Raw genomic sequence first — 22,598 nt, 5'->3', positions numbered from 1 at the left:
AACTGAGCGAACTTCTTTTCCCCATTTTATTAAACGTAAAGCAATGCTTTGATGAAAAATTTCTATCGATCTGGTGATTTCGGCATCGATTTCCGCGCCAAACTAACAAACCGTTGATCCAAAATACCAGCGCCTGACAACGAAGCCGCTGACCCTACTGACACCTGCGGGCCCGGTTGCGATGAATTGTCCAATTAGATCCAATCATAGAACTAGACCTTGCGAGCTGACCAATCACATAACCTTAGTTTGACAGCGTCTTGGGGGAACCTCCAAGTGCACAACAAACAATTTGACTCTACTGCAGACGCTACTGTGTTGATCTTTCGTTTAACTTTCGATCGAAAATGGCAAGTTCTAGAATTGGAAACGCCAGTCCTTCAGAATTCCGCCTCGTTTTAACGAAACTTACTGAAGTTCAAAAGAAATTGGACACAACAGATCAATCGTCAGTCATGGCGCAGCTGAGACAAGTGAACGATTCACTTCAAATCGTTGAGGGAAACCAGACCGATATTTCCGATGCCATCCTTAACAAGCTGCAGAGTATCGAGACGCGGATCGAGACCGGTTTCAAAGCCTTGGAGGAGAAGATTGCAGTTTTAGAAAGAAAAGTTGTGGACGGTCCTGCAATCGCAGAGGGAAGCGCTTTCGGAATGCTAACGCCACCAAGTTCTTCAAAGAAAAGAAAAATCGCCCGCCATCCAGATCTCTCGGTGAGTAATCTTAGTCGACAACATATACGTTATTCTTAGGGCATGTTTCTTACGCAGCTTAGATTAATATGATGACTTGCTTTCAAAAATTTTGCGGCTTGCCAACCAAACTCGAGAGCTGGTTTTAAAATGCGCGCCATACAAATTTTCGATTTCTCACACCTATTGTTTTTCTTGCCGCACAACCGCCTTTATATATGTTTGACAGACCGCTTGTGTCCTGTTTCAAAGGCGCCGAGGAATCTTTAATAATAATTTCTTCATTGTTCAGTTTGGAAATACATGGAACCCGCACTTTTAATACTAATGAACTGTTATCGTTCACAGCACTATGTTCGTTCAAAGATTGAACAGTTAGGCCTTGCATGGAACACTGACAAGAAGTAAGCCTAAGCTTAATAAATCATGTTTAAAGTTGGCTAAACTTCAGAATACCCCGCAACTCATTTACATGTGTCGGGAGGCTTTGAAGATCGAGGCATAACACAATAGACGCTATTCTTATTCAATGACATGTAAATAAGTTGCGGGGTATTCTGAAGTTGCTCCTTAAAGTTATATAATAATAATGTAGAAACAAAAAGTTGTTGAAAAGTTAAAAAAAAATGTTTTTTGCTTGAAATGTCTTCCTTTGGATGCTCAAAAAAAATTATTTGATGGTGAGCTAGCTGGCTGATTGTGTAGCTTGTTGTAGACATTTGGGGCTGAGCTCTTCATCAGTGGAAGTCAAAAGATGATATGTTGTTGAGAAAGATCTCTGGGCCATGAGAGACAGAAAGTAACTTTCTCAACAAAACATCACCTGCTGATCAGACTTCCACTGTTGAATGGCTAAGCCCAAACATTTGGAACAAAAAATTTTTTAATCTGCACTTTATACTTGAGCACAAGAACTCTGTTTTATCCTGTTTTAACTCAAGTTATCTTTCGCAGTTAGATTTTCAGATTATTAATGGATGGGATTATTTCAATTTCTTACAGAGAGAATGAACCACCAAACCTAGCTGTAGTAGCCACCATCTTGAAAGAGGTCAAAGAAGTAGAGCAGATTCAAAATGATTCTCTTTGTACAGAAAGAAGAATTCTAGGTATGATTGAATGGGGATTGTTTTGCCAAATAAACACAATTTGTCTTTAACTTTGGGTTGAATTTTTTTGAGACAAGTGCCCCATCTTGCCCCTTGCTCACTACAACCCTGAAAACTGACAATCTTTTTCATATAACTGATTGTGGCGTACTTACCTTTCCTTTCAGATGCTATTTCTCAAAACTTTGCATCATCAAAGAAACGTAGACGACAGGAAGAAAATGGTACTTACAAGCATTATCAGAGGGAGCAAAAGAAGCGACAAAGAATTAAAAGGGTAAAAAAATTTGTTTGGCTTTTTAACACTCTATTATCTTATCAGCTTGTATGTTTGAGTAAATTTCAAAAGGTTTGAATTCAAGTTTGATCTAAAAACAGGGTAAGGTTCAAATTACACTGTAGATCTGCTGATACAAAACATTTTATGCCAAGAACAACTCTGACCAGTGACACAAGGGCTTTATAAATGTTTTATTGTAGGAATTGCTCACCATTCGGTATTATAAAAACTTATTTCACATTTTCCCTTTTAGAAACTGGATAAGAGACTCAAAGTGGCAAGTGAAGAAGAGAAGAGACAACCAATTTTTGAGGCCCTGCATCCTAGTCTTGTCTCTTCAGACGAGTCTGATGAAGAAGATCCCACATCAATTGTAACAAGGCCCCTTACCTAGAGGACAGAAGAAGTTACCAACTTCTTCCATATACTAGACCAGAGGTATAAGTCTTCCATGACAAATCAGCAAAAGAGGCAGTCAGTGAACAGAAGGGTTGGTAGACCAAGTCATAGAAATAGTAGAGAGATCCCAGAAAAATTGCTCTGGGCCACCACCTAAATTTAATTTTAATTTTAGTATACAGTCACTCAACTCTCTTCCCTAGGACCATCTCTTATGAAGTTGCTACATTTCTACCCAATTATACAGATGATGTAGGTCTACCATCTCCATTCTTTTATTCTGTCTGAATTTAGTTTTTAATTTGACAATTTGCTGATTTCAATTTTCTCACAAGAAACCACCTTAGTTGGCAAATGTGAAGTGAGACTTCTGTACAATCATGGTTGATTACAAGAGAGTTTGAAGACTGTAAACATATACATGTATAACATGTAATATTTTGAGCAATTTAAGTAATTGAGCAGCCTACATTTAAGTTATTGTCAGTGGATAGTGAAATCAGTTTCTAGAATATTTTGCCTTCCCTGACCACCATTTGGCACTTATGTCCAGGATTGAATGCAGGTGTTTTTTGGCAAACAATTCACATTATATGAATAGATTTTTGAACATTATCACACTACATTATCACAGAATTGTGCATTTAAGTGAATTTTTATTAGTGAGAAAAATTTATCATGCTCATTTTAAAGAGCCCAAAATCCTTGACATATCTGCTATTTTAGAGGTGGCTGCAATTTTCATTCTTCCTTTTAGAGTTCTCTTGTTCTCCATCAGATGGAGTACTCCAAGATTTTCTCAGTCCAAGTAAATATTTTCTCTTTCAGTAAATATTTTAGAAGTTTCAATGATTTTCAAATTTGGCTCAAACTGTTATAATTAATATATCAGAGTCAAAGATACATGCAGCCTTCACAGTTAAGGTTTAAGAAAATTCTGTCAATTAAATTTATTCTTCAGTTGCAATTTCAAACATTAGAAGTTTTTAAAATAGATCTAAGGTATAAAATTAAATGTAAGGTATAAAATTAAATGTAAGGTGGTATTCTCAGAATGTTGCCTTGATTCCCTCAGCACATGAAGTTCACATAATTATATTTACTTCAAACCTTGACACTCATTTTTGCAAAATGTTTATAGTTTGTATATATAGACCCGCACATAATTTTTCAGACAGTCATCCTTCCAATTTTATAATATCAGTTATACTGTACGGGTTAAGTTTTGCCTCTTTTGGATTTAGAGAGAAAAAATGTGTAAAGTGAAATAAGGATGACAAACATGATTGTTATCAGGCTCCGTTTTGGACACTGAAAAAATTGTACCGCTAACATCATTGTGCATTAATAAACTTGATAAGAATTATTAAAGGAGTGCTAATCCTGTCTGGGAGAGGGAAATAGGACAAAATGCTTTGAGAACCTGCAGTAGAGCTGAGTCCAGGAAGTGAAATACAACGAACAGTAATTGACCGTGCGGCAGTAAACGCGGGAAAATGCATCCCTTGCACGAATTCACCGTTACAGAAAATACCGGAAAATGCATGCTTTCGACTGGTTAATACCAGTGAACATAACGTTGGAATGCGCAAAATGGCTGTAAATGGCAGAATACATGTTGTTTTCCATAGATTAACCGAACAACAATAAAAGGTAAAACGCCTGAAAATGCGTTTTCACGAAATTTCTCGAATTCACTATTGCGGAAAAACGTTGGAAAATGCATGCTTTCGACTGGATAATTCTTGTGAACATTTCGTTCACCGGGCGTAAAATGGTTGCGAACAAAAGAAAACATGGCATTTTCTATGCGTTATACGAACTGCAAACTCTGGAAAATATTATGTTTTCCCGTATTTACACACATTAACCTTCTCGGAAAATGCGTGTTTTCAGCTGTTAACTCCGGTGAATACGTTGTTGTTCACTCGGAAAATGCCAATGAACGAAAGGAAAACACGCTGTTTGCCATGTGTTAACCGAGCGGTTAATGCCGGAAAATGAATTGTTTACCTGCATTTACCGCAAAGGAAAACTACCGAATAATGGAACGAATACTGGGATTCACCGATGCGAAAACGCGCAGAAAACGTCGGATTTTCCGTAGGCAAAACACGGGTAAACGATAGTAAATTGCCACGTTTTCCGTAAATTCAACCTTCGTTTTCCGTACGGTGAACGCTTGTTTTTTTGCCGTGCTAAATATAACGATTGCGAGCTTCTTAGACGCAGTTCAGACGCATTATTGCCAGTCGGCGGCTTTGGATATTCTATAGGTGGCGGTCTATAAACTCCTCTCACAAAATCTGTGCTTTTCCTTTCAAACTTAAGCTAAATATCATATGTAAGTGTCGTGTTAGATTCTTTTCTAAGTCATGGTTGGAAAAAGACACCGCTTTTAATCAAGGATTAAGTGCAAATAATGACACTTGAATTATCAGAAAACCCATTTTTCTTTGGACATAAATCGGACTTAGAACATAAATGCCGCATTTTGTTATTAATAAGGGACCAAGTCACATTAGTTAGGGGGGAGGGTAGGGTTAGAGGAATTTTATTCAAGTGGGGATCGGAAGGGGGATAAGTGGTCGCCAAAAGAGTATAAAGAAGGGGACTATAGAAAACTCACCAGGTGTGATCAGGTGAATTTAATTGTGACCAAGAGACAAATGATGACCTTACTAAATTATAGGACTTACCAACTCCAGCTAGTCAATTTAATTTTTTGAAGAATTGTATGACAAAAATGCCATTGGAACTTACAATATGAACCATGTCCATGGAGCTGACAGTTAAAAGCTTGCTGGTCAAATATTCTGATTGAGTTTTCATTCCCTATCAACTTTTTCAATAAAACCATCCCAATAACTATATAGTCGTACAAACTACTGGTCGTCGTAGGCTATAGAATGATCTAGTTGTGCCTAGGAAGTTTACGGCATTTACCAAGAGCGCGACGATAAGGCTAAAATTAAATCAACAGATAACGCATATAAAGGATCTCTTAAAGCACATGGAGATAGAAATATCAGGAAGTGAGGTAACGGAAAGAAACTATGTTTCTGTATTGATTCCGCTGTAGTTGAGGATTAACATGTTATAAATAGATTGGAAACAAAAATAGGTTTTCCTTGTATCCCTACTAATTTGAGAAAGTGAGGGAGGAGGAGAGAGGCGCTTACGTAGGGTGACGCTTAATTAACATTTTGGCCTAAGAGGTGGAGGCATATTCGGGGGAGGGCTCCCATTCGCGCGAGAGCGCTCATTCAAGAAAACACAGGATTTTCATCTTCCACCCTTCACACAAAGTAAATCAGAGTTTTAAAATTCAGTAATGTTTTAGAACATTCTCATTCCCAGAGTCCATCAGTCTTCTCGGTCGGCAGCGCCTCAGCACCGATTTATGATAAATCGAAGAGCTCTAGACACACAAAATTATCCTTTTTTTTGTCAAACTGGTCAACTTCAGAAAATTGAAATCCTCAATAGGAAGCAATTCAACAATCGCAAAAAAGGAAATGGCGTAAAAGACATGATAAAATCTTTATTATATGAGCTAATACAGGATAATGGGCTCCTGGCTAATATTGTTTGTAGTGCGGCAGCTCACCTCGAAATGTAAAAATTAGCTAAGATTGCATCAAACTTGTAACTTTTTTCCACCTCCGAGTCCCTTGCGATGTTATTTCTGCCAATGATGTAAACTTCAACAAGAAGTTGTTGTTTTAAAAACCAGATTTATGATGGTTGTTGTGGTGTTGTAATAATATTTAATCGAAATCAGGAGATAATACGAACAACATTTTTTATTTTACGAGCACGACAAAATTTGAATTTGCATTCACACATACGTCCATGAACTTTATTCGAGTGTGAAGATAGTAATTATTTAATAAAGCAAGGTGAAGAAACGCGTAATGGTATCAAAACGTAATTGAAAGAAAGTTAAGAAATGAAAATCACCATCTAAGTATACAATTGTTGATCTACTTGTATCAATGTCAGGCGATGAATTCTTTTGTGTTATCTCTTGCTCCCGAATCTACTGTTTGGTATTCTTCATCGCAGGAGAGTTTTGAGATTGATAGAAGGACGCAAGCTCCGAAAAGGGAGTCTTGAAACATGAGGAGAAAAAAAGTAAAAAGAAAAATTCAGAGTCGTTAGTTTCGTAAGAATTCATTATCAATCTTGTTTTCTGAGGGAGATAACTCTACCATAGTGAAATCAAGAAAAAAGAAAAAGAAAAGAACAGACACAATGAAGGAGAAACTATAATAATATTATTCTTATGTAAAAGTACAGCTAAGTATGAGATCTTTTTTAATTATAATAATAAATACGTAGGATCGCCTCCCAGAGCTGAATGTCCTGCATTCCGTCTTCGATGTCTAAAACGAATAACCAATTACTCGGGTTCATGTTAAGATCAATTTTCTTTCCAATACTGGCCAAGTTTGCGTTTTTGGGTCATAGAAAAGTTCTCTTCGCGTTTCTCTTCCTGAGTAGACACTCGAAAATTTTCATTTTTTTCTAACGTTTTCAGTTTAATGGTGGTATTTCAATAAAGACTACATCATACCTTCGTCTTAGTCTCTCCTGGTAGGTCACCTTCTGAATAACGTCTTGAACTCTGTAAAACAAGAATAAATTTAAGTCTAAACAAACATTTAGCTACTGTCCTCAAAACAGTCGACATAGGCAATATAACAACTTTGACCGATTGCAAACAAAGATACATATATATAATGCATTAGAATTGCTCAAATTAAACATGATGGTGGCTTAGTCAATTTCTTATCTCTGCAGTTTGATTCAGTTCAGTGATCTGTGCTTTTCAGTATAATCTCAGATCGAACTCAAATTCTCTTAACTTCCTACCGTATCCTGGCAGAAATTTTGATCGACGTTTTGGCACAGTTTCCTCGTGAGAGGGCTCTAGAAAAAAGAAATAAAAGGTAAATATGGGAGAACATCACAAACATAAAAGTCAAGAAAGGAGAGAAGATTTATGGGATCATCGATGATAAGATTCTGCCTGCTCGTTTGAGGTCAAGACAACAAAAACAACAAGTAATTAATTATGTACATGAAAATATCGCGCTTCTGATTGGCTGAAAACGACTGCATTCTCATGTAACACGAGTGCAAATTAATAATAGCGCATGCACGAGTCGTTAGTTTCGTAAGAATTCATTATCAATCTTGTTTTCTGAGGGAGATAACTCTACCATAGTGAAATCAAGAAAAAAGAAAAAGAAAAGAACAGACACAATGAAGGAGAAACTATAATAATATTATTCTTATGTAAAAGTACAGCTAAGTATGAGATCTTTTTTAATTATAATAATTAGTACATAGGATCGCCTCCCAGAGCTGAATGTCCTGCATTCCGTCTTCGATGTCTAAAACGAATAACCAATTACTCGGGTTCATGTTAAGATCAATTTTCTTTCTAATACTGGCCAAGTTTGTGTTTTTGGGTCATAGAAAAGTTCTCTTCGTGTTTCTCTTCCTGAGGAGACACTCGAAAATTTTCATTTTTTTCTAACGTTTTTAGTTTAATGGTGGTATTTCAATAAAGACTACATCATACCTTCGTCCTAGTCTCTCCTGGTAGGTCACCTTCTGAATAGTGTCTGGAACTCTGCAAAACAAGAATAAATTTAAGTCTAAACAAACATTTAGCTACTGTCCTCAAAACAGTCGGCATAGGAAATATAACAACTTTGCAAACAAAGATACATATATATAGTGCATTAGAATTGCTCAAATTAAACATGATGGTGGCTTAGTCAATTTCTTATCTCTGCAGTTTGATTCAGTTCAGTGATCTGTGCTTTTAAGTATAATCTCAGATCGAACTCAAATTCTCTTACCTTCCTACCGTATCCTGGCAGAAATTTTGATCGACGTTTTGGCACAGTTTCCTGTTGAGAGGACTTTAGAAAAAAGAAATAAAAGGTAAATATGGGAGAACATCACAAACATAAAAGTCAAGAAAGGAGAGAAGATTTATGGGATCATCGATGATAAGATTCTGCCTGCTCGTTTGAGGTCAATGAATCAAAAACAACAAGTAATTAATTATGTACATGAAAAATATCGCGCTTCTGATTGGCTGAAAACGACTGCATTCTCATGTAACATCTGTGCTTTTCAGCATAATCTCAGATCGAACTCAAATTCTCTTACCCTCCTACCGTATCCTGGCAGAAATTTTGATCGACGTTTTGGCACAGTTTCCTGTTGAGAGGACTTTAGAAAAAAGAAATAAAAGGTAAATATGGGAGAACATCACAAACATAAAAGTCAAGAAAGGAGAGAAGATTTATGGGATCATCGATGATAAGATTCTGCCCGCTCGTTTGAGGTCAATGAATCAAAAACAACAAGTAATTAATTATGTACATGAAAAATATCGCGCTTCTGATTGGCTGAAAACGACTGCATTCTCATGTAACATCTGTGCTTTTCAGCATAATCTCAGATCGAACTCAAATTATCTTACCCTCCTACCGTATCCTGGCAGAAATTTTGATCGACGTTTTGGCACAGTTTCCTCGTGAGAGGGCTTTAGAAAAAAGAAATAAAAGGTAAATATGGGAGAACATCACAAACATAAAAGTCAAGAAAGGAGAGAAGATTTATGGGATCATCGATGATAAGATTCTGCCTGCTCGTTTGAGGTCAAGGAAACAAAAACAACAAGTAATTAATTATGTACATGAAAATATCGCGCTTCTGATTGGCTGAAAACGACTGCATTCTCATGTAACACGAGTGCGAATTAATAATAGCGCATGCACGAGTCGTTAGTTTCGTAAGAATTCATTATCAATCTTGTTTTCTGAGGGAGATAACTCTACCATAGTGAAATCAAGAAAAAAGAAAAAGAAAAGAACAGACACAATGAAGGAGAAACTATAATAATATTATTCTTATGTAAAAGTACAGCTAAGTATGAGATCTTTTTTAAATATAATAATAAGTACATAGGATCGCCTCCCAGAGCTGAATGTCCCGCATTCCGTCTTCGATGTCTAAAACGAATAACCAATTACTCGGGTTCATGTTAAGATCAATTTTCGTAAGAATTCATTATCAATCTTGTTTTCTGAGGGAGATAACTCTACCATAGTGAAATCAAGAAAAAGGAAAAAGAAAAGAACAGACACAATGAAGGAGAAACTATAATAATATTATTCTTATGTAAAAGTACAGCTAAGTATAAGATCTTTTTTAAATATAATAATAAGTACGTAGGGTCGCCTCCCAGAGCTGAATGTCCTACATTCCGTCTTCGATGTCTAAAACGAATAACCAATTACTCGGGTTCATGTTAAGATCAATTTTCTTTCTAATACTGGCCAAGTTTGCGTTTTTGGGTCATAGAAAAGTTCTCTTCGTGTTTCTCTTCCTGAGGAGACACTCGAAAATTTTCATTTTTTTCTAACGTTTTTAGTTTAATGATGGTATTTCAATAAAGACTACATCATACTTTCGTCCTAGTCTCTCCTGGTAGGTCACCTTCTGAATAGTGTCTGGAACTCTGCAAAACAAGAATAAATTTAAGTCTAAACAAACATTTAGCTACTGTCCTCAAAACAGTCGGCATAGGAAATATAACAACTTTGCAAACAAAGATACATATATATAGTGCATTAGAATTGCTCAAATTAAACATGATGGTGGCTTAGTCAATTTCTTATCTCTGCAGTTTGATTCAGTTCAGTGATCTGTGCTTTTCAGTATAATCTCAGATCGAACTCAAATTCTCTTACCTTCCTACCGTATCCTGGCAGAAATTTTGATCGACGTTTTGGCACAGTTTCCTGTTGAGAGGACTTTAGAAAAAAGAAATAAAAGGTAAATATGGGAGAACATCACAAACATAAAAGTCAAGAAAGGAGAGAAGATTTATGGGATCATCGATGATAAGATTCTGCCTGCTCGTTTGAGGTCAATGAATCAAAAACAACAAGTAATTAATTATGTACATGAAAAATATCGCGCTTCTGATTGGCTGAAAACGACTGCATTCTCATGTAACATCTGTGCTTTTCAGCATAATCTCAGATCGAACTCAAATTCTCTTACCCTCCTACCGTATCCTGGCAGAAATTTTGATCGACGTTTTGGCACAGTTTCCTGTTGAGAGGACTTTAGAAAAAAGAAATAAAAGGTAAATATGGGAGAACATCACAAACATAAAAGTCAAGAAAGGAGAGAAGATTTATGGGATCATCGATGATAAGATTCTGCCTGCTCGTTTGAGGTCAAGGAAACAAAAACAACAAGTAATTAATTATGTACATGAAAAATATCGCGCTTCTGATTGGCTGAAAACGACTGCATTCTCATGTAACATCTGTGCTTTTCAGCATAATCTCAGATCGAACTCAAATTCTCTTACCCTCCTACCGTATCCTGGCAGAAATTTTGATCGACGTTTTGGCACAGTTTCCTGTTGAGAGGACTTTAGAAAAAAGAAATAAAAGGTAAATATGGGAGAACATCACAAACATAAAAGTCAAGAAAGGAGAGAAGATTTATGGGATCATCGATGATAAGATTCTGCCTGCTCGTTTGAGGTCAAGGAAACAAAAACAACAAGTAATTAATTATGTACATGAAAATATCGCGCTTCTGATTGGCTGAAAACGACTGCATTCTCATGTAACACGAGTGCAAATTAATAATAGCGCATGCACGAGTCGTTAGTTTCGTAAGAATTCATTATCAATCTTGTTTTCTGAGGGAGATAACTCTACCATAGTGAAATCAAGAAAAAAGAAAAAGAAAAGAGCAGACACAATGAAGGAGAAACTATAATAATATTATTCTTATGTAAAAGTACAGCTAAGTATGAGATCTTTTTTAAATATAATAATAAGTACGTAGGATCGCTTCCCAGAGCTGAATGGCCTGCATTCCATCTTCGATGTCTAAAACGAATAACCAATTACTCGGGTTCATGTTAAGATCAATTTTCTTTCCAATACTGGCCAAGTTTGCGTTTTTGGGTCATAGAAAAGTTCTCTTCGTGTTTCTCTTCTTTAGGAGACACTCGAAAATTTTCATTTTTTTCTAACGTTTTTAGTTTAATGGTGGTATTTCAATAAAGACTACATCATACCTTCGTTCTAGTCTTTCCTGTTAGGTCACCTTCTGAATTACGCCTGGAACTCTGCAAAACAAGAATAAATTTAAGTCTAAACAAACATTTAGCTGCTGTCCTCAAAACAGTCGACATAGGCAATATGACGACTTTGACCGATTGTAAACAAAGATATATATATAGCGCATTATAATTGCTCAAATTAAACATGATGGTGGCTTAGTCAATTTCTTATCTCTGCAGTTTGATTCAGTTCAGTGATCTGTGCTTTTCAGTATAATCTCAGATCGAACTCAAATTATCTTACCTTCCTACCGTATCCTGGCAGAAATTTTGATCGACGTTTTGGCACAGTTTCCTGTTGAGAGGGCTTTAGAAAAAAGAAATAAAAAGTAAATATGGGAGAACATCACAAACATAAAAGTCAAGAAAGGAGAGAAGATTTATGGGATCATCGATGATAAGATTCTGCCTGCTCGTTTGAGGTCAAGGAAACAAAAACAACAAATAATTAATTATGTACATGAAAAATATCGCGCTTCTGATTGGCTGGAAACGACTGCATTCTCATCTAACACGAGTGCAAATTAATAATAGCGCATGCACGAGTCGTTAGTTTCGTAAGAATTCATTATCAATCTTGTTTTCAGAGGGAGATAACTCTACCATTGTGAAATCAAGAAAAAAGAAAAAGAAAAGAACAGACACAATGAAGGAGAAACTATAATAATATTATTCTTATGTAAAAGTACAGCTAAGTATGAGATCTTTTTTTATTATAATAATAAGTACGAAGGATCGCCTCCCGGAGCTGAATGGCCTGCATTCCGTCTTCGATGTCTAAAACGAATAACCAATTACTCGGGTTCATGTTAAGATCAATTTTCTTTCCAATACTGGCCAAGTTTGTGTTTTTGGGTCATAGAAAAGTTCTCTTCGTGTTTCTCTTCCTTAGGAGAAAGTCAAAAATTTTCATTTTTTTCTAACATTTTTAGTTTAATGGTGGTATTTCAATAAAGACTACATCATACCTTCGTTCTAGTATTTCCTGGTAGGTCACCTTCTGAATTACGTCTGGAACTCTGCAAAACAGGAATAAATTTAAGTCTAAACAAACATTTAGCTTCTCGGTCCTCAAAACAGTCGACATAGGCAATATGACGACTTTGACCGATTGTAAACAAAGATATATATATATAGCGCATTATAATTGCTCAAATTAAACATGATGGTGGCTTAGTCAATTTCTTATCTCTGCAGTTTGATTCAGTTCAGTGATCTGTGCTTTTCAGTATAATCTCACATCTAACTCAAATTCCCTTACCTTCCTACCGTATCCTGGCAGAAATTTTGATCGACGTTTTAGCACAGTTTCCTGGTAAGAAGACTTTAGAAAAAAGAAATAAAAAGTAAATATGAGAGAACGTCACAAACATAAAAGTCAAGAAAGGAGAGAAGATTCATGGAATCATCGATGATAAGATTCTGCCTGCTCGTTTGAGGTCAACGAAACAAAAACAACAAATAATTAATTATGTACATGAAAAATATCGCGCTTCTGATTGGCTGAAAACGACTGCATTCTCACGTAACACGAGTGCAAATTAATAATAGCGCACGCACGAGTCGTTAGTTTCGTAAGAATTCATTATCAATCTTGTTTTCAGAGGGAGATAACTCTACCATAGTGAAATCAAGAAAAAAGAAAAAGAAAAGAACAGACACAATGAAGGAGAAACTATAATAATATTATTCTTATGTAAAAGTACAGCTAAGTATGAGATCTTTTTTAATTATAATAATAAGTACGTAGGATCGCCTCCCAGAGCTGAATGTTCTGCATTCCGTCTTCGATGTCTAAAACGAATAACCAATTACTCGGGTTCATGTTAAGATCAATTTTCTTTCCAATACTGGCCAAGTTTGTGTTTTTGGGTCATAGAAAAGTTCTCTTCGTGTTTCACTTCCTGAGTAGACACTCGAAAATTTTCATTTTTTTCTAACGTTTTTAGTTTAATGGTGGTATTTCAATAAAGACTACATCATACCTTCGTCTTAGTCTCTCCTGGTAGGTCACCTTCTGAATAGGGTCTGGAACTCTGCAAAACAAGAATAAATTTAAGTCTAAACAAACATTTAGCTACTGTCCTCAAAACAGTCGACATAGGCAATATGACAACTTTGACCGATTGTAAACAAAGATATATATATAGCGCATTATAATTGCTCAAATTAAACATGATGGTGGCTTAGTCAATTTCGTATCTCTGCAGTTTGATTCAGTTCAGTAATCGAAGTTCAGATCGAACTCAAATTCTCTTACCTTCCTACCGTATCCTGGCAGAAATTTTGATCGACGTTTTAGCACAGTTTCCTGGTGAGAGGGCTTTAGAAAAAAGAAATTAAAAGTAAATATGAGAGAACGTCACAAACATAAAAGTCAAGAAAGGAGAGAAGATTTATGGGATCATCGATGATAAGATTCTGCCCGCTCGTTTGAGGTCATTGAAACAAAAACAACAAGTAATTAATTATGTACATGAAAAAATATCGCGCTTCTGATTGGCTGAAAACGACTGCATTCTCATGTAACACGAGTGCAAATTAAAAATAGCGCACGCTCGCTTTCAAAATTTCGTCTGTCTTCACTTTCTGTGATGTTTTATCATGGACATTATTAACAAGTACTAACATGATTTCGAGTGAAATTTGGTGGTAATAAACACGGGTAATTTTTTAAAGACTACAAATTGCAGTTGCTATACGGGCTCGTGCAATTTTGTTGTCCTTGAAAAATTTACCTGTTATTACTAACACCAAATTTCACTCGAAATAAAGTTCTTACCTATACTAAAGTGAAAAGAAGTTAATCTATCAGTAATTACCAGCCTCCCTTTATAACTCGGCTTTCTCTCTGTTGTCCTTTGATGAAGAAGTCTTGATGACAGTAGCTTTTTAACTTCCTTGAATTGCAACTCATATTGCTTTTTCCATTTTTGTAACTCCTTAACTCGATTCTTGTGCTGCTTCTTGAGTTGGCTCCGAGTACCTGCCAACTCGAGTTCGGAAGTCAGCTTGATATGAGAGTCAAACATTTTCTGAAAAAAGATGCGATGTTCTTCACATGACTTTAGCAATTTTTCCACGCTTTCATCGTTTGGCGGATCCACCTCCTCACTAACTAGACTGCTTGTGGGCTCTGTTTTGTCTTTTTTATCAACATTTCCACAAGCCTTTTGCACTTTCTTCATTTGGAGCCTCAGGTCCTCAAGCTCCGATGAAATATAGCTCTTTAGACTTTCCTGTCTCGCGACAAGTTTCTGTTAAAACAAATAAAATACAAATGAGTGAATAAAACTATGGCATAATTTTCGAAGATAAACCCTGAATCACAGGGTTTATTTTTCCAAATACTCATTGAAACATTATAATTGGATAAATAGGATAAGTGAAGAAGTTACCTCTTCCAATTTAGAAAGAGTGTCACTGCTGTTGAGTGTTTTAACCATGAATTCATTTCCCTGTGCATCTTCGCACACTATTAGCTAAAAGAAACGACAAATAATTGATTGATAACAATTCTGAAGTGATTTTATTATTTTACTTGTGAAGAGTATTTGGTAGTAAAACTAGGCCGAGAGAATGGCAAAATCCATCTAAATGATTTTTATTGTCTGCCGCTGGTCAACGTTTCAACTTCATGAGTCCCAAATGCAATCATAAGAAAAACTCAAGCTATTAGCTCTGGAGGGTCCAAGGCAGACGTGCTATTCATCAACTTTGGAGGAAATGGATTATAACTGTGTTGTAACAAAATATGAATATTGTTATTTTGAAAATTTTATCTTTCAGTAGTTATTGTAGGAAACGTGTTGTTATCTACTCACCTTATCAAGCCCTTCACTCAGGTCACGAACCACTGTTAAACTAAGAACGTGACCCTTGGAAATGTTTCCACAGCTCAGCATTTTCGCATCATCCACTCCTAATAGTATATGTGTTGATAGAAAATTATCATGAGTTCGGAGTTATGCGTCGATCAGTTCAATGCTTAATCTCTTCACCTTCCCCCCCCCCCCCGACAATCTCCCCCCACCCACTCCCGGAACAAACTGTACCAGGAAACTAAATGTCACCATTTAGAACACTTGTAGTTATGGAGAGATTTTTTTTGCTTGCGGGAAGGCAATTTCTTAACTTAGGAGCCCTTATAAGTGTAAACAATGCGGATTACAGGATAGTCGGACAATTCACGGTTTTCGTAAAAACCGATTCCAGAGTTTTGCTAACTGCTAATTACAATTAAGCCAAATATCACTGGTCAGGAGCCAATGAGAGCACAAAGCGTAAACAACCAAAATACTTGAAGTGCGGGTCTATAAGTAACCTTTGACTTTAGTCTTGAATTTGATAGGTTGAAAGAGTAATGCGAGTTTCCTGGGCCCATCAGACAGAAAGTATGGTGTAAAGCAACGCGATCCAGGATCGTGTTTTACACCAAGTTGTCAATTACTCTATCAAGAATTGTAAAATCCCTGAAAGTGAGCGCGCTCTGATTGATCAGTTGGCATGTTGAGATAAGGACGAGTAAAAGATTTTAGATTCACGAGCGCTAAAAACAAATTTGTTCATACCAGCCACCTCCTCAAGGGGGGAAGGGTATTAGGAGAACTATCCCAATCCACTTTCATGTTTAGACGCGACAAGGAAACTACGGAAAGCTCCACGATTGCGTTATACGTTAACAATGTCAACTGTTTTCTGACTTTTTTTGTGCAGTCATTCTTTCAGCTTGTCAGTTGTATACGCAGACCGTCCACTCATCTTACCAGGTATACTACTTACCAAGAAGCTTTTCTGCAATGCCCTTTTTCCCAATGCTTACTAAAGCATCCGCTAAACGCCCTGCCAGCGCACTGCTCCCTTCTTTCTGTTGCCACATGCATGAGGAGTAAGATGTTTGCTTTGTCGCGATTACAGCGATAATCCTCGTCCAGGTTTTGGATCTTTGCTGCAGGGATATAAAGCTTTGGTCCAAGCTCACGCCAGCAAGTACCTACGTCATCACTTATCTCTGAAAGCTGCAGTTCTGTTACCACAGAGGTCCTTGGGTCGTTGAAGTCTCCTGCGTGCACAAAGGGATATTAGACTCGTAGCTAAATTCATGTTTCAATTGCGTGTATTCTTTAACATTGGATTACGTGAGCCATCCTAGTTGAAATTTAATGAGGTTTCCTTTTGCCCTGGAGTAGAAAACTAACCTGTTGTTAATTGGGCAGTAATGGCGTAAAGGGGTTAAGCTTCTGTTTAGTATGGTTGATTCTAAACGGCCAAACACGTCGCAGTTATGAACACTACTTAAGTAGTAGTGAAAATAAGACCTGAAAAAAACTCAGGCCTAGACGTTATTTGAACCCATGACCTCTGCGATACCGGCTTAAGCTCTGCCAACTGAGCTAACAAGTCAACTTAAGAGGTTGTCTCTCTTATTTCCACCCGGTCAATTTCGCGTCAAAAATAATTTTGCCTGAAACTCTGTCAACAGAAAGACTTTACCTAGGAAAGAACTAAATTAGATTTGGTTCGATTCGAAATAATTTTCTGACTGCATTAGGAGCCATAATTATTTCCCAGTCCGTAAGGACCGTTACAACGTCTAGAAAATTGAAAAATAGGCATATTTTGTAACGTTATAAAATATTTGATTCGCATAGTTAAGCCACAGAATTTATATCAGATGGCTTAGAAACCTTTTTAGTTTGCCAAGAACTTTAGAATTTGCTCCCTCAATATATTTGAAAAGGCGAATTTTAGCATATTCTGACCACTAGAAATCGCCATAGGCTGATGGCCGTAAATAACCTTGATTTAGACGTTAAGTTTTGGGATTTGGGACCTGGTTGACGACTCTATCCTACACAACCGTTAAGTTTAGACCTTTCTAGGCAAAAATATGCAAAAACCCCTGTACGTTTTCGATTTTTCAAAAGTTATGACCGTTTGAATCAGCACATGTACGAGCATTCGCGATTTTTTCGCCTACACCAAAATCGAACAACTGGAGCAGATTTCGTCATAAACACAGCTTACCCGCTTTGCAGCCCGACTTCATGACTTACTTCAGAATTTTTTTAATAGCCGAATTGGTGAGATCCATGATAAGCTCAACAAATAGCTAGGTATTGCCTTCGAAAAGTAGGTGGCATCCATCGCGACTTGTGGTATCAAAACAAATGTCGGAATTTGCCACATTTCGCGGTGAATCGCCCATTTAACGTCGCTACAAAGCTGAATTTTTTCCAAAATCAGAATATAAACTCTCCATGTCTGGAAGCTGAGGGGGAAATTAAAGTTTTAGGCTTCTGAAGTGAAGAAATAATCGCTTAAATTTAGATCACGACGATCCAGTTCGATGTTGTATTGTTCTCATAAAGGTCCGCACGAAAGAGAAGACCGCTGATAGCCTGTGCTGTACGCTGTGCCGTATGGTTTTGTTTTGTATCCCAATTTACATCCCAATGTAATATTTGGGGAGAAAAATTTTGGATGAAAAGAATAAATGCTTTTACCTGGAGTTTGATATTATATAATTAATTAATCAATTTGAAATATCCTGAGCTTGCTTCTCTCGGTTCCGCGTCGATTGTGTCCACAGATCAGCAACCTGACAATAGCCGGAGAAATAGGCTACCGACGTGATAAAAACTTTGACACATGCTTCGTATGAACAGATGTTATAAGTGTTGCTTTGGTAAATTTTTAATCGTTTTTATCAAAACATTTCACTGACTAGATATTATAATATATATTACACTACAACAACGCCGTCAGAACTTGATATCGGAACTAAAGGTAGTTTGTATCTGTAGAGCATATTCTACACTTTCAGCCACCGGTTAAGACATTGTTTACATAAGTCTACTGAGAAACACATTGACAATCACTAATCACGTCAGACAGTTTGTCTACGAGGATCTGTCTTTGGTCTCTCAATTTTACACGGATCTCAAAATGACTACAGATGGCTCTCAACAAAACCACATTGAATTTTTGAAGTGTGTTACTGTGGTAACGTTCATACGTGTCGTAGCAGATTGGATGTGAGACTTTGATCTCTTTGTTAACTTTGTCTACCAGATCTTGTCTCTCGGAATTTTCCTGGACACATTGGACATCCCCCTCCTCATCCAGTGATATCCCGATCACACCCTGATCTTTTCGTCGCATTGCTGCCAGCCGGGCGAAAAAGCTCTGAACTTGGCTCTTTGTCAGCCACTGTTCTCAAGTGAACAAACCTACATTTGATTTATTTTTCGCACTTCGCATGTCCACTGCAACTTGGGCGGGGTCTGCCTTTCGCCCAGTTCTTCCTTCAAGTATAAACCGTGCCGTTAGGTATTCTTTTACCTTCTCTGAAAATCTAACGCGGTGGTGTACTTGAATCTAACGAACAGCTCGAACACTCGATACCAGCGGTATCGATCGATGAGAACTTAGGGGCCCAGTCCTTTTTGATTGCATCATACTGGCTTAACCTGCTGACTGTTTGCTTTCTAACGTCCAGGTGCAGCTCTAGCTGCGAAAACGTTTCGAACACTTCAACACATCCAAGCACAGAGCATTCAAACAATGGCGTTGTACTCACTGTATCCTTGCTGCCCTTTGAACGACGCTTGACCACACGCTTTTCACGAGGATCATAAAACCCTTGAGATTCCATGGTTTGAATGGACGTTGGTGCTTGATATAAATTAAGTCATATGGAATGTACTTCCCTTTACCGATGCATTGCTGCCCTCTTAAGGTTTTGCTATCCTATACCCCGGGGTTCTCCCTTAAATTTCGGATAGGGGATGTGTTGCAAAGGTTGTTAAACTCTGACTCTATTTAAGGATAAAGGGCGAAAATGGATGCCTGCTCGTTTTTATGTCAATAACACAAAAGGGCTTTGCGTGAATGTACAAATGTCAAAAACAAAAGGAATGTTATCTCGCATCGGCATAAACATTGGCGTCAAATTACTCTCCAAGTTTATTTATTTCGTATCCGCCTTGCGTGTATGACATAAAAAAATGCTTTTGTAAACATGTAGATGTTAGAGATAAGGTAGGGTAGTAAAACCCAATGTATTACGCATTTTTCAGTGGAGTTTCTGTGTTTCCCGATTATATATAGGATTGACTAACGTTACAATTTTGTGGTGTTGAAAACTTAGGTTGTAGATTTCAAGTTTGCTTCAGAGAAATGTTACAAATCAAAGTGTGGTTTAAGTTATCAATTTACACTAGCTGCCACATGGCCTCCATTTGGTATATCGGTACGTATCTTGGGACGAAATCACAGCGGTTATTTTGTTGTATACTCACTCGCGTGCAGGCTTTGGCCCAAATGTTAATCAAATTCCAAAATACTGAATTCTGACATTTACCGCACCTCAATATATGTGAAGATATCCTGATTTAAACCCTGCCCCACATTTCAGGACAATACCTGGTTGGTAAGCTAGAATTTACATAAAATTATTAGATTAACTCACGGGAACCTGTTGGAACGAGTTTTGCAAAGATAGTGTTAATTTCCCTTGACATGTCGAGATGAACTGCTTTTCTAGTGTTTAGCTCCTTTTTCCGGCCGTTGTGCAGCAGGTACTGGAAAGTGCGACGTGGTCGTCAGTTTTCACCCATGTTTCCTCTATGCTTTTCGTAGATCTAAAGTTCGTCAAGTTGATCAGGGGAAAGGTCGTGTGGCAAGCCTGACCTGTTAACGATAAGCTCATATTCTTGTACCGTTCCTCTAAGCTGACCTAAGTGACATGCTTGTAGATGATCATTGATATCACCTCTACATTCCGAAAGCTTTATCAACTTCTCGGAAGACTTAAGCCTCTTTGGTTTCGAAAAAGCACTTGCATGCCATACTACACTTGCAGGCCTTCCAGAAAAAAACAAAGGGTCAGCGGGTTCACCCGCAATGGTTAATGAGGACCTCTGTTGTGCGCGATAGTGCAATCGTTCAGCTTTAAATTCCAAATTTTTAGCCCCCAAACTTCGACACATAGACTTACAAGTGGAGTTCTAGGACTGATTCTTGAAGAGAATGCAGCTGCAATCCAAAGTTTCAACGGGACATTAAGCGCGAAACATGGCTTTGGTTTTCGAGTTTAGTTCGCAACAACAAGTCAAAGAAGAGTACCGATAGATGCCGACCGCTGAAGTTTGGAGTTATTTGCCGGAGTTATCATAAAGTTAACCAGATTGGGGAGCGAGGAATATCTGAATTTTCACGTAAACCCAAGATGCGCCGAAGGTAAGCTGTTTTTATGACGAAATCTGCTCCAGTTGTTCGATTTTGGTGTAGGCGAAAAAATCGCGAATGCTCGTACATGTGCTGATTCAAACGGTCATAACTTCTGAAAAATCGAAAACGTACAGGGGTTTTTGCATATTTTTGCCTATAAAGGTCTAAACTTAACGGTTGTGTAGGATAGAGTCTTCAACCAGGTCCCAAATCCCAAAACTTATCGTCTAAATCAAGGTTATTTACGGCCATCGGCCGATGGCGATTTATAGCGCTCAGAAAATGCTAAAAATTCGCCTTTTCAAATTTATTGAGGGGGCAAATTCTCACTTTCTTGGCAAACTAGAAAGGTTTTTATGCAATCTGATATAAATTCTGTGGCTTAACTATGCGAATCAAATATTTTACAATGTTACAAAATGTGCTTACTTTTCAATTTTCTAGACGTTGCGACGGTCCTTACGGACTGGGAAATAATTATGGCCCCTAATGCAGTCAGAAAATTATTTCGAATCAAACCAAAGCTAATTTAGTCCTTTCCTAGGTAAAGTCTTTCTGTTGACAGAGTTTCAGGCGAAATTATTTTTGACGCGAAAATGACCGGGTGGAAATAAGAGAGACAGCCTCTTAAGTATTGTTCATAACTGCAAGGATCGCTTCCATATTCGTTTCTTCAACCGCAGTTCGCATACATGATCTGTATATACTTACAGTCATTTATTCACCACTCGGAGGGTTTATTTGGAACCACAATAACGACCACCTCCCAGTTGGCTTGTTAGCTCATTTTGTAGAGCACTGCACCGGTATCGCAGGGTTCAAATCTCGTACGGGTCTGAATTTTTTTCAGGCCTTATTTTCATTAATTCTTAAGTTGTGTCAGTTTATAACTGAGAAGATCGCTTCCATATTCGTTTAATATTAGTTTTATCAGGATTTTGCTTCATATATCTTCAATTGTTATCTGAATTTTGCTTAAACTCTTTCAAACGTCACGCATCTTTTTGGTTATATTTATAACAAGATCTTACAAGTGCCATAGTCAACCACTGAAGCTTGACACAATATCCAGCAAAAATAATAGATATGTAGCGTCGTCATTCGACAAAAAATTAATTCTGACTTAACTAATTTTTTCCAAAATCCTTGAGTTAACCCTTTAAAAAATGGCTGAAGAGCGAAAAATGTACTTTATGACAATAACGGCCTAAAGTGTACAACAATAGGCATAATTTTAGTTTCACGTTTGTTGTTTGTCGAAAACTCGCAAATGTCTATCTGATACATGATTATTTTATAGGAATTTCTGTTTTGCAGGAAATCGGAGAGTTTCTAATTAGCGTAAGTTCAGCTCTAATAAGCTCTTTTACAGTAAATAAAGTAAGAGAAAATCAGAAGTTTCAATAAATACAGTTTGTGGTGTCTTTGTTTATTCCCTGAATTCCACTGAATGAGATTTTATCTAAAATGTCAGATTTTGCTATGAGGAAACATTTAAAGGATTTAAGGTTAGGTTTGCCCTTTAAGAATGCAGGGAAGTCATTCCACTATATAGACGCTCGATAAGAGAAGAAAGAACGCAGTAAGTCACTTTTAGGGCGCTGCACGTAGAGTTTAAGATGGATGACAAGGAGTATCTGGTGAAGAGAGAATTAATACCAGCTTAAGCACTGTTGTAAAAGGCTTAGTAAGTAAAGTTA

The 22,598-nt window shown here is 37.2% G+C and overlaps 1 protein-coding gene and 2 pseudogenes across 3 annotated transcripts in view; 1 reads left to right on the top strand and 2 right to left on the bottom strand.

Annotated features, from left to right (window-relative positions):
• The window catches only part of LOC149048136 (uncharacterized), a 4,029-nt pseudogene extending 3,874 nt beyond the window's left edge, over nucleotides 1-155 (bottom strand). Inside the window, exon 1 of the transcript XR_016185260.1 lies at nucleotides 1-155. This exon is cut by the window's left edge and continues 915 nt beyond it. The product of XR_016185260.1 is annotated as an uncharacterized LOC149048136 (transcript).
• A 52-nt stretch (nucleotides 156-207) lies between these two features.
• LOC149048135 (uncharacterized) lies at nucleotides 208-3,854 on the top strand. Its single transcript, XM_089201760.1, has 5 exons — nucleotides 208-716; nucleotides 1,044-1,099; nucleotides 1,698-1,804; nucleotides 1,972-2,081; nucleotides 2,338-3,854. Exons 1-5 carry the CDS (start codon nucleotides 348-350, stop codon nucleotides 2,476-2,478), a joined length of 783 nt encoding a protein of 260 aa, XP_089057886.1. The 5' UTR covers nucleotides 208-347; the 3' UTR covers nucleotides 2,479-3,854.
• A 2,148-nt stretch (nucleotides 3,855-6,002) lies between these two features.
• LOC113677808 (uncharacterized) overlaps nucleotides 6,003-22,598 on the bottom strand; it is a 30,696-nt pseudogene continuing 14,100 nt past the window's right edge. Inside the window, exons 2-21 of the transcript XR_016185261.1 lie at nucleotides 16,447-16,726; nucleotides 15,489-15,586; nucleotides 15,063-15,146; nucleotides 14,487-14,921; nucleotides 13,925-13,987; nucleotides 13,650-13,700; nucleotides 12,926-12,988; nucleotides 12,633-12,683; nucleotides 11,909-11,971; nucleotides 11,620-11,670; nucleotides 10,897-10,959; nucleotides 10,581-10,643; nucleotides 10,265-10,327; nucleotides 9,982-10,032; nucleotides 8,992-9,054; nucleotides 8,360-8,422; nucleotides 8,077-8,127; nucleotides 7,362-7,418; nucleotides 7,063-7,113; nucleotides 6,003-6,597 (exon numbers count right to left, since the gene is read on the bottom strand). The product of XR_016185261.1 is annotated as an uncharacterized LOC113677808 (transcript). The remainder of the gene's footprint in view (nucleotides 6,598-7,062; nucleotides 7,114-7,361; nucleotides 7,419-8,076; nucleotides 8,128-8,359; nucleotides 8,423-8,991; nucleotides 9,055-9,981; nucleotides 10,033-10,264; nucleotides 10,328-10,580; nucleotides 10,644-10,896; nucleotides 10,960-11,619; nucleotides 11,671-11,908; nucleotides 11,972-12,632; nucleotides 12,684-12,925; nucleotides 12,989-13,649; nucleotides 13,701-13,924; nucleotides 13,988-14,486; nucleotides 14,922-15,062; nucleotides 15,147-15,488; nucleotides 15,587-16,446; nucleotides 16,727-22,598) is intronic.

Source organism: Pocillopora damicornis, chromosome 3 (genome assembly GCF_964200805.1).
Source record: "Pocillopora damicornis chromosome 3, jaPocDami1.2, whole genome shotgun sequence".
NCBI classification, from domain to species: Eukaryota; Metazoa; Cnidaria; class Anthozoa; order Scleractinia; family Pocilloporidae; genus Pocillopora; species Pocillopora damicornis.
Note: the sequence above shows the minus strand (reverse complement) of the source record. Positions and strands in the feature narration are given on the sequence as shown.

What these genes read in the sequence shown, in the direction of transcription:
- LOC149048135 (XM_089201760.1), top strand. Translation starts at nt 348, where the DNA reads ATGGCAAGTTCTAGAATTGGAAACGCCAGTCCTTCAGAATTCCGCCTC. An exon ending in TACAGAAAGAAGAATTCTAG is followed by an intron (nt 1,805 to 1,971) that starts GTATGATTGAAT and finishes CTTTCCTTTCAG; the next exon opens with ATGCTATTTCTCAAAACTTT. An exon ending in AGCGACAAAGAATTAAAAGG is followed by an intron (nt 2,082 to 2,337) that starts GTAAAAAAATTT and finishes TTTCCCTTTTAG; the next exon opens with AAACTGGATAAGAGACTCAA.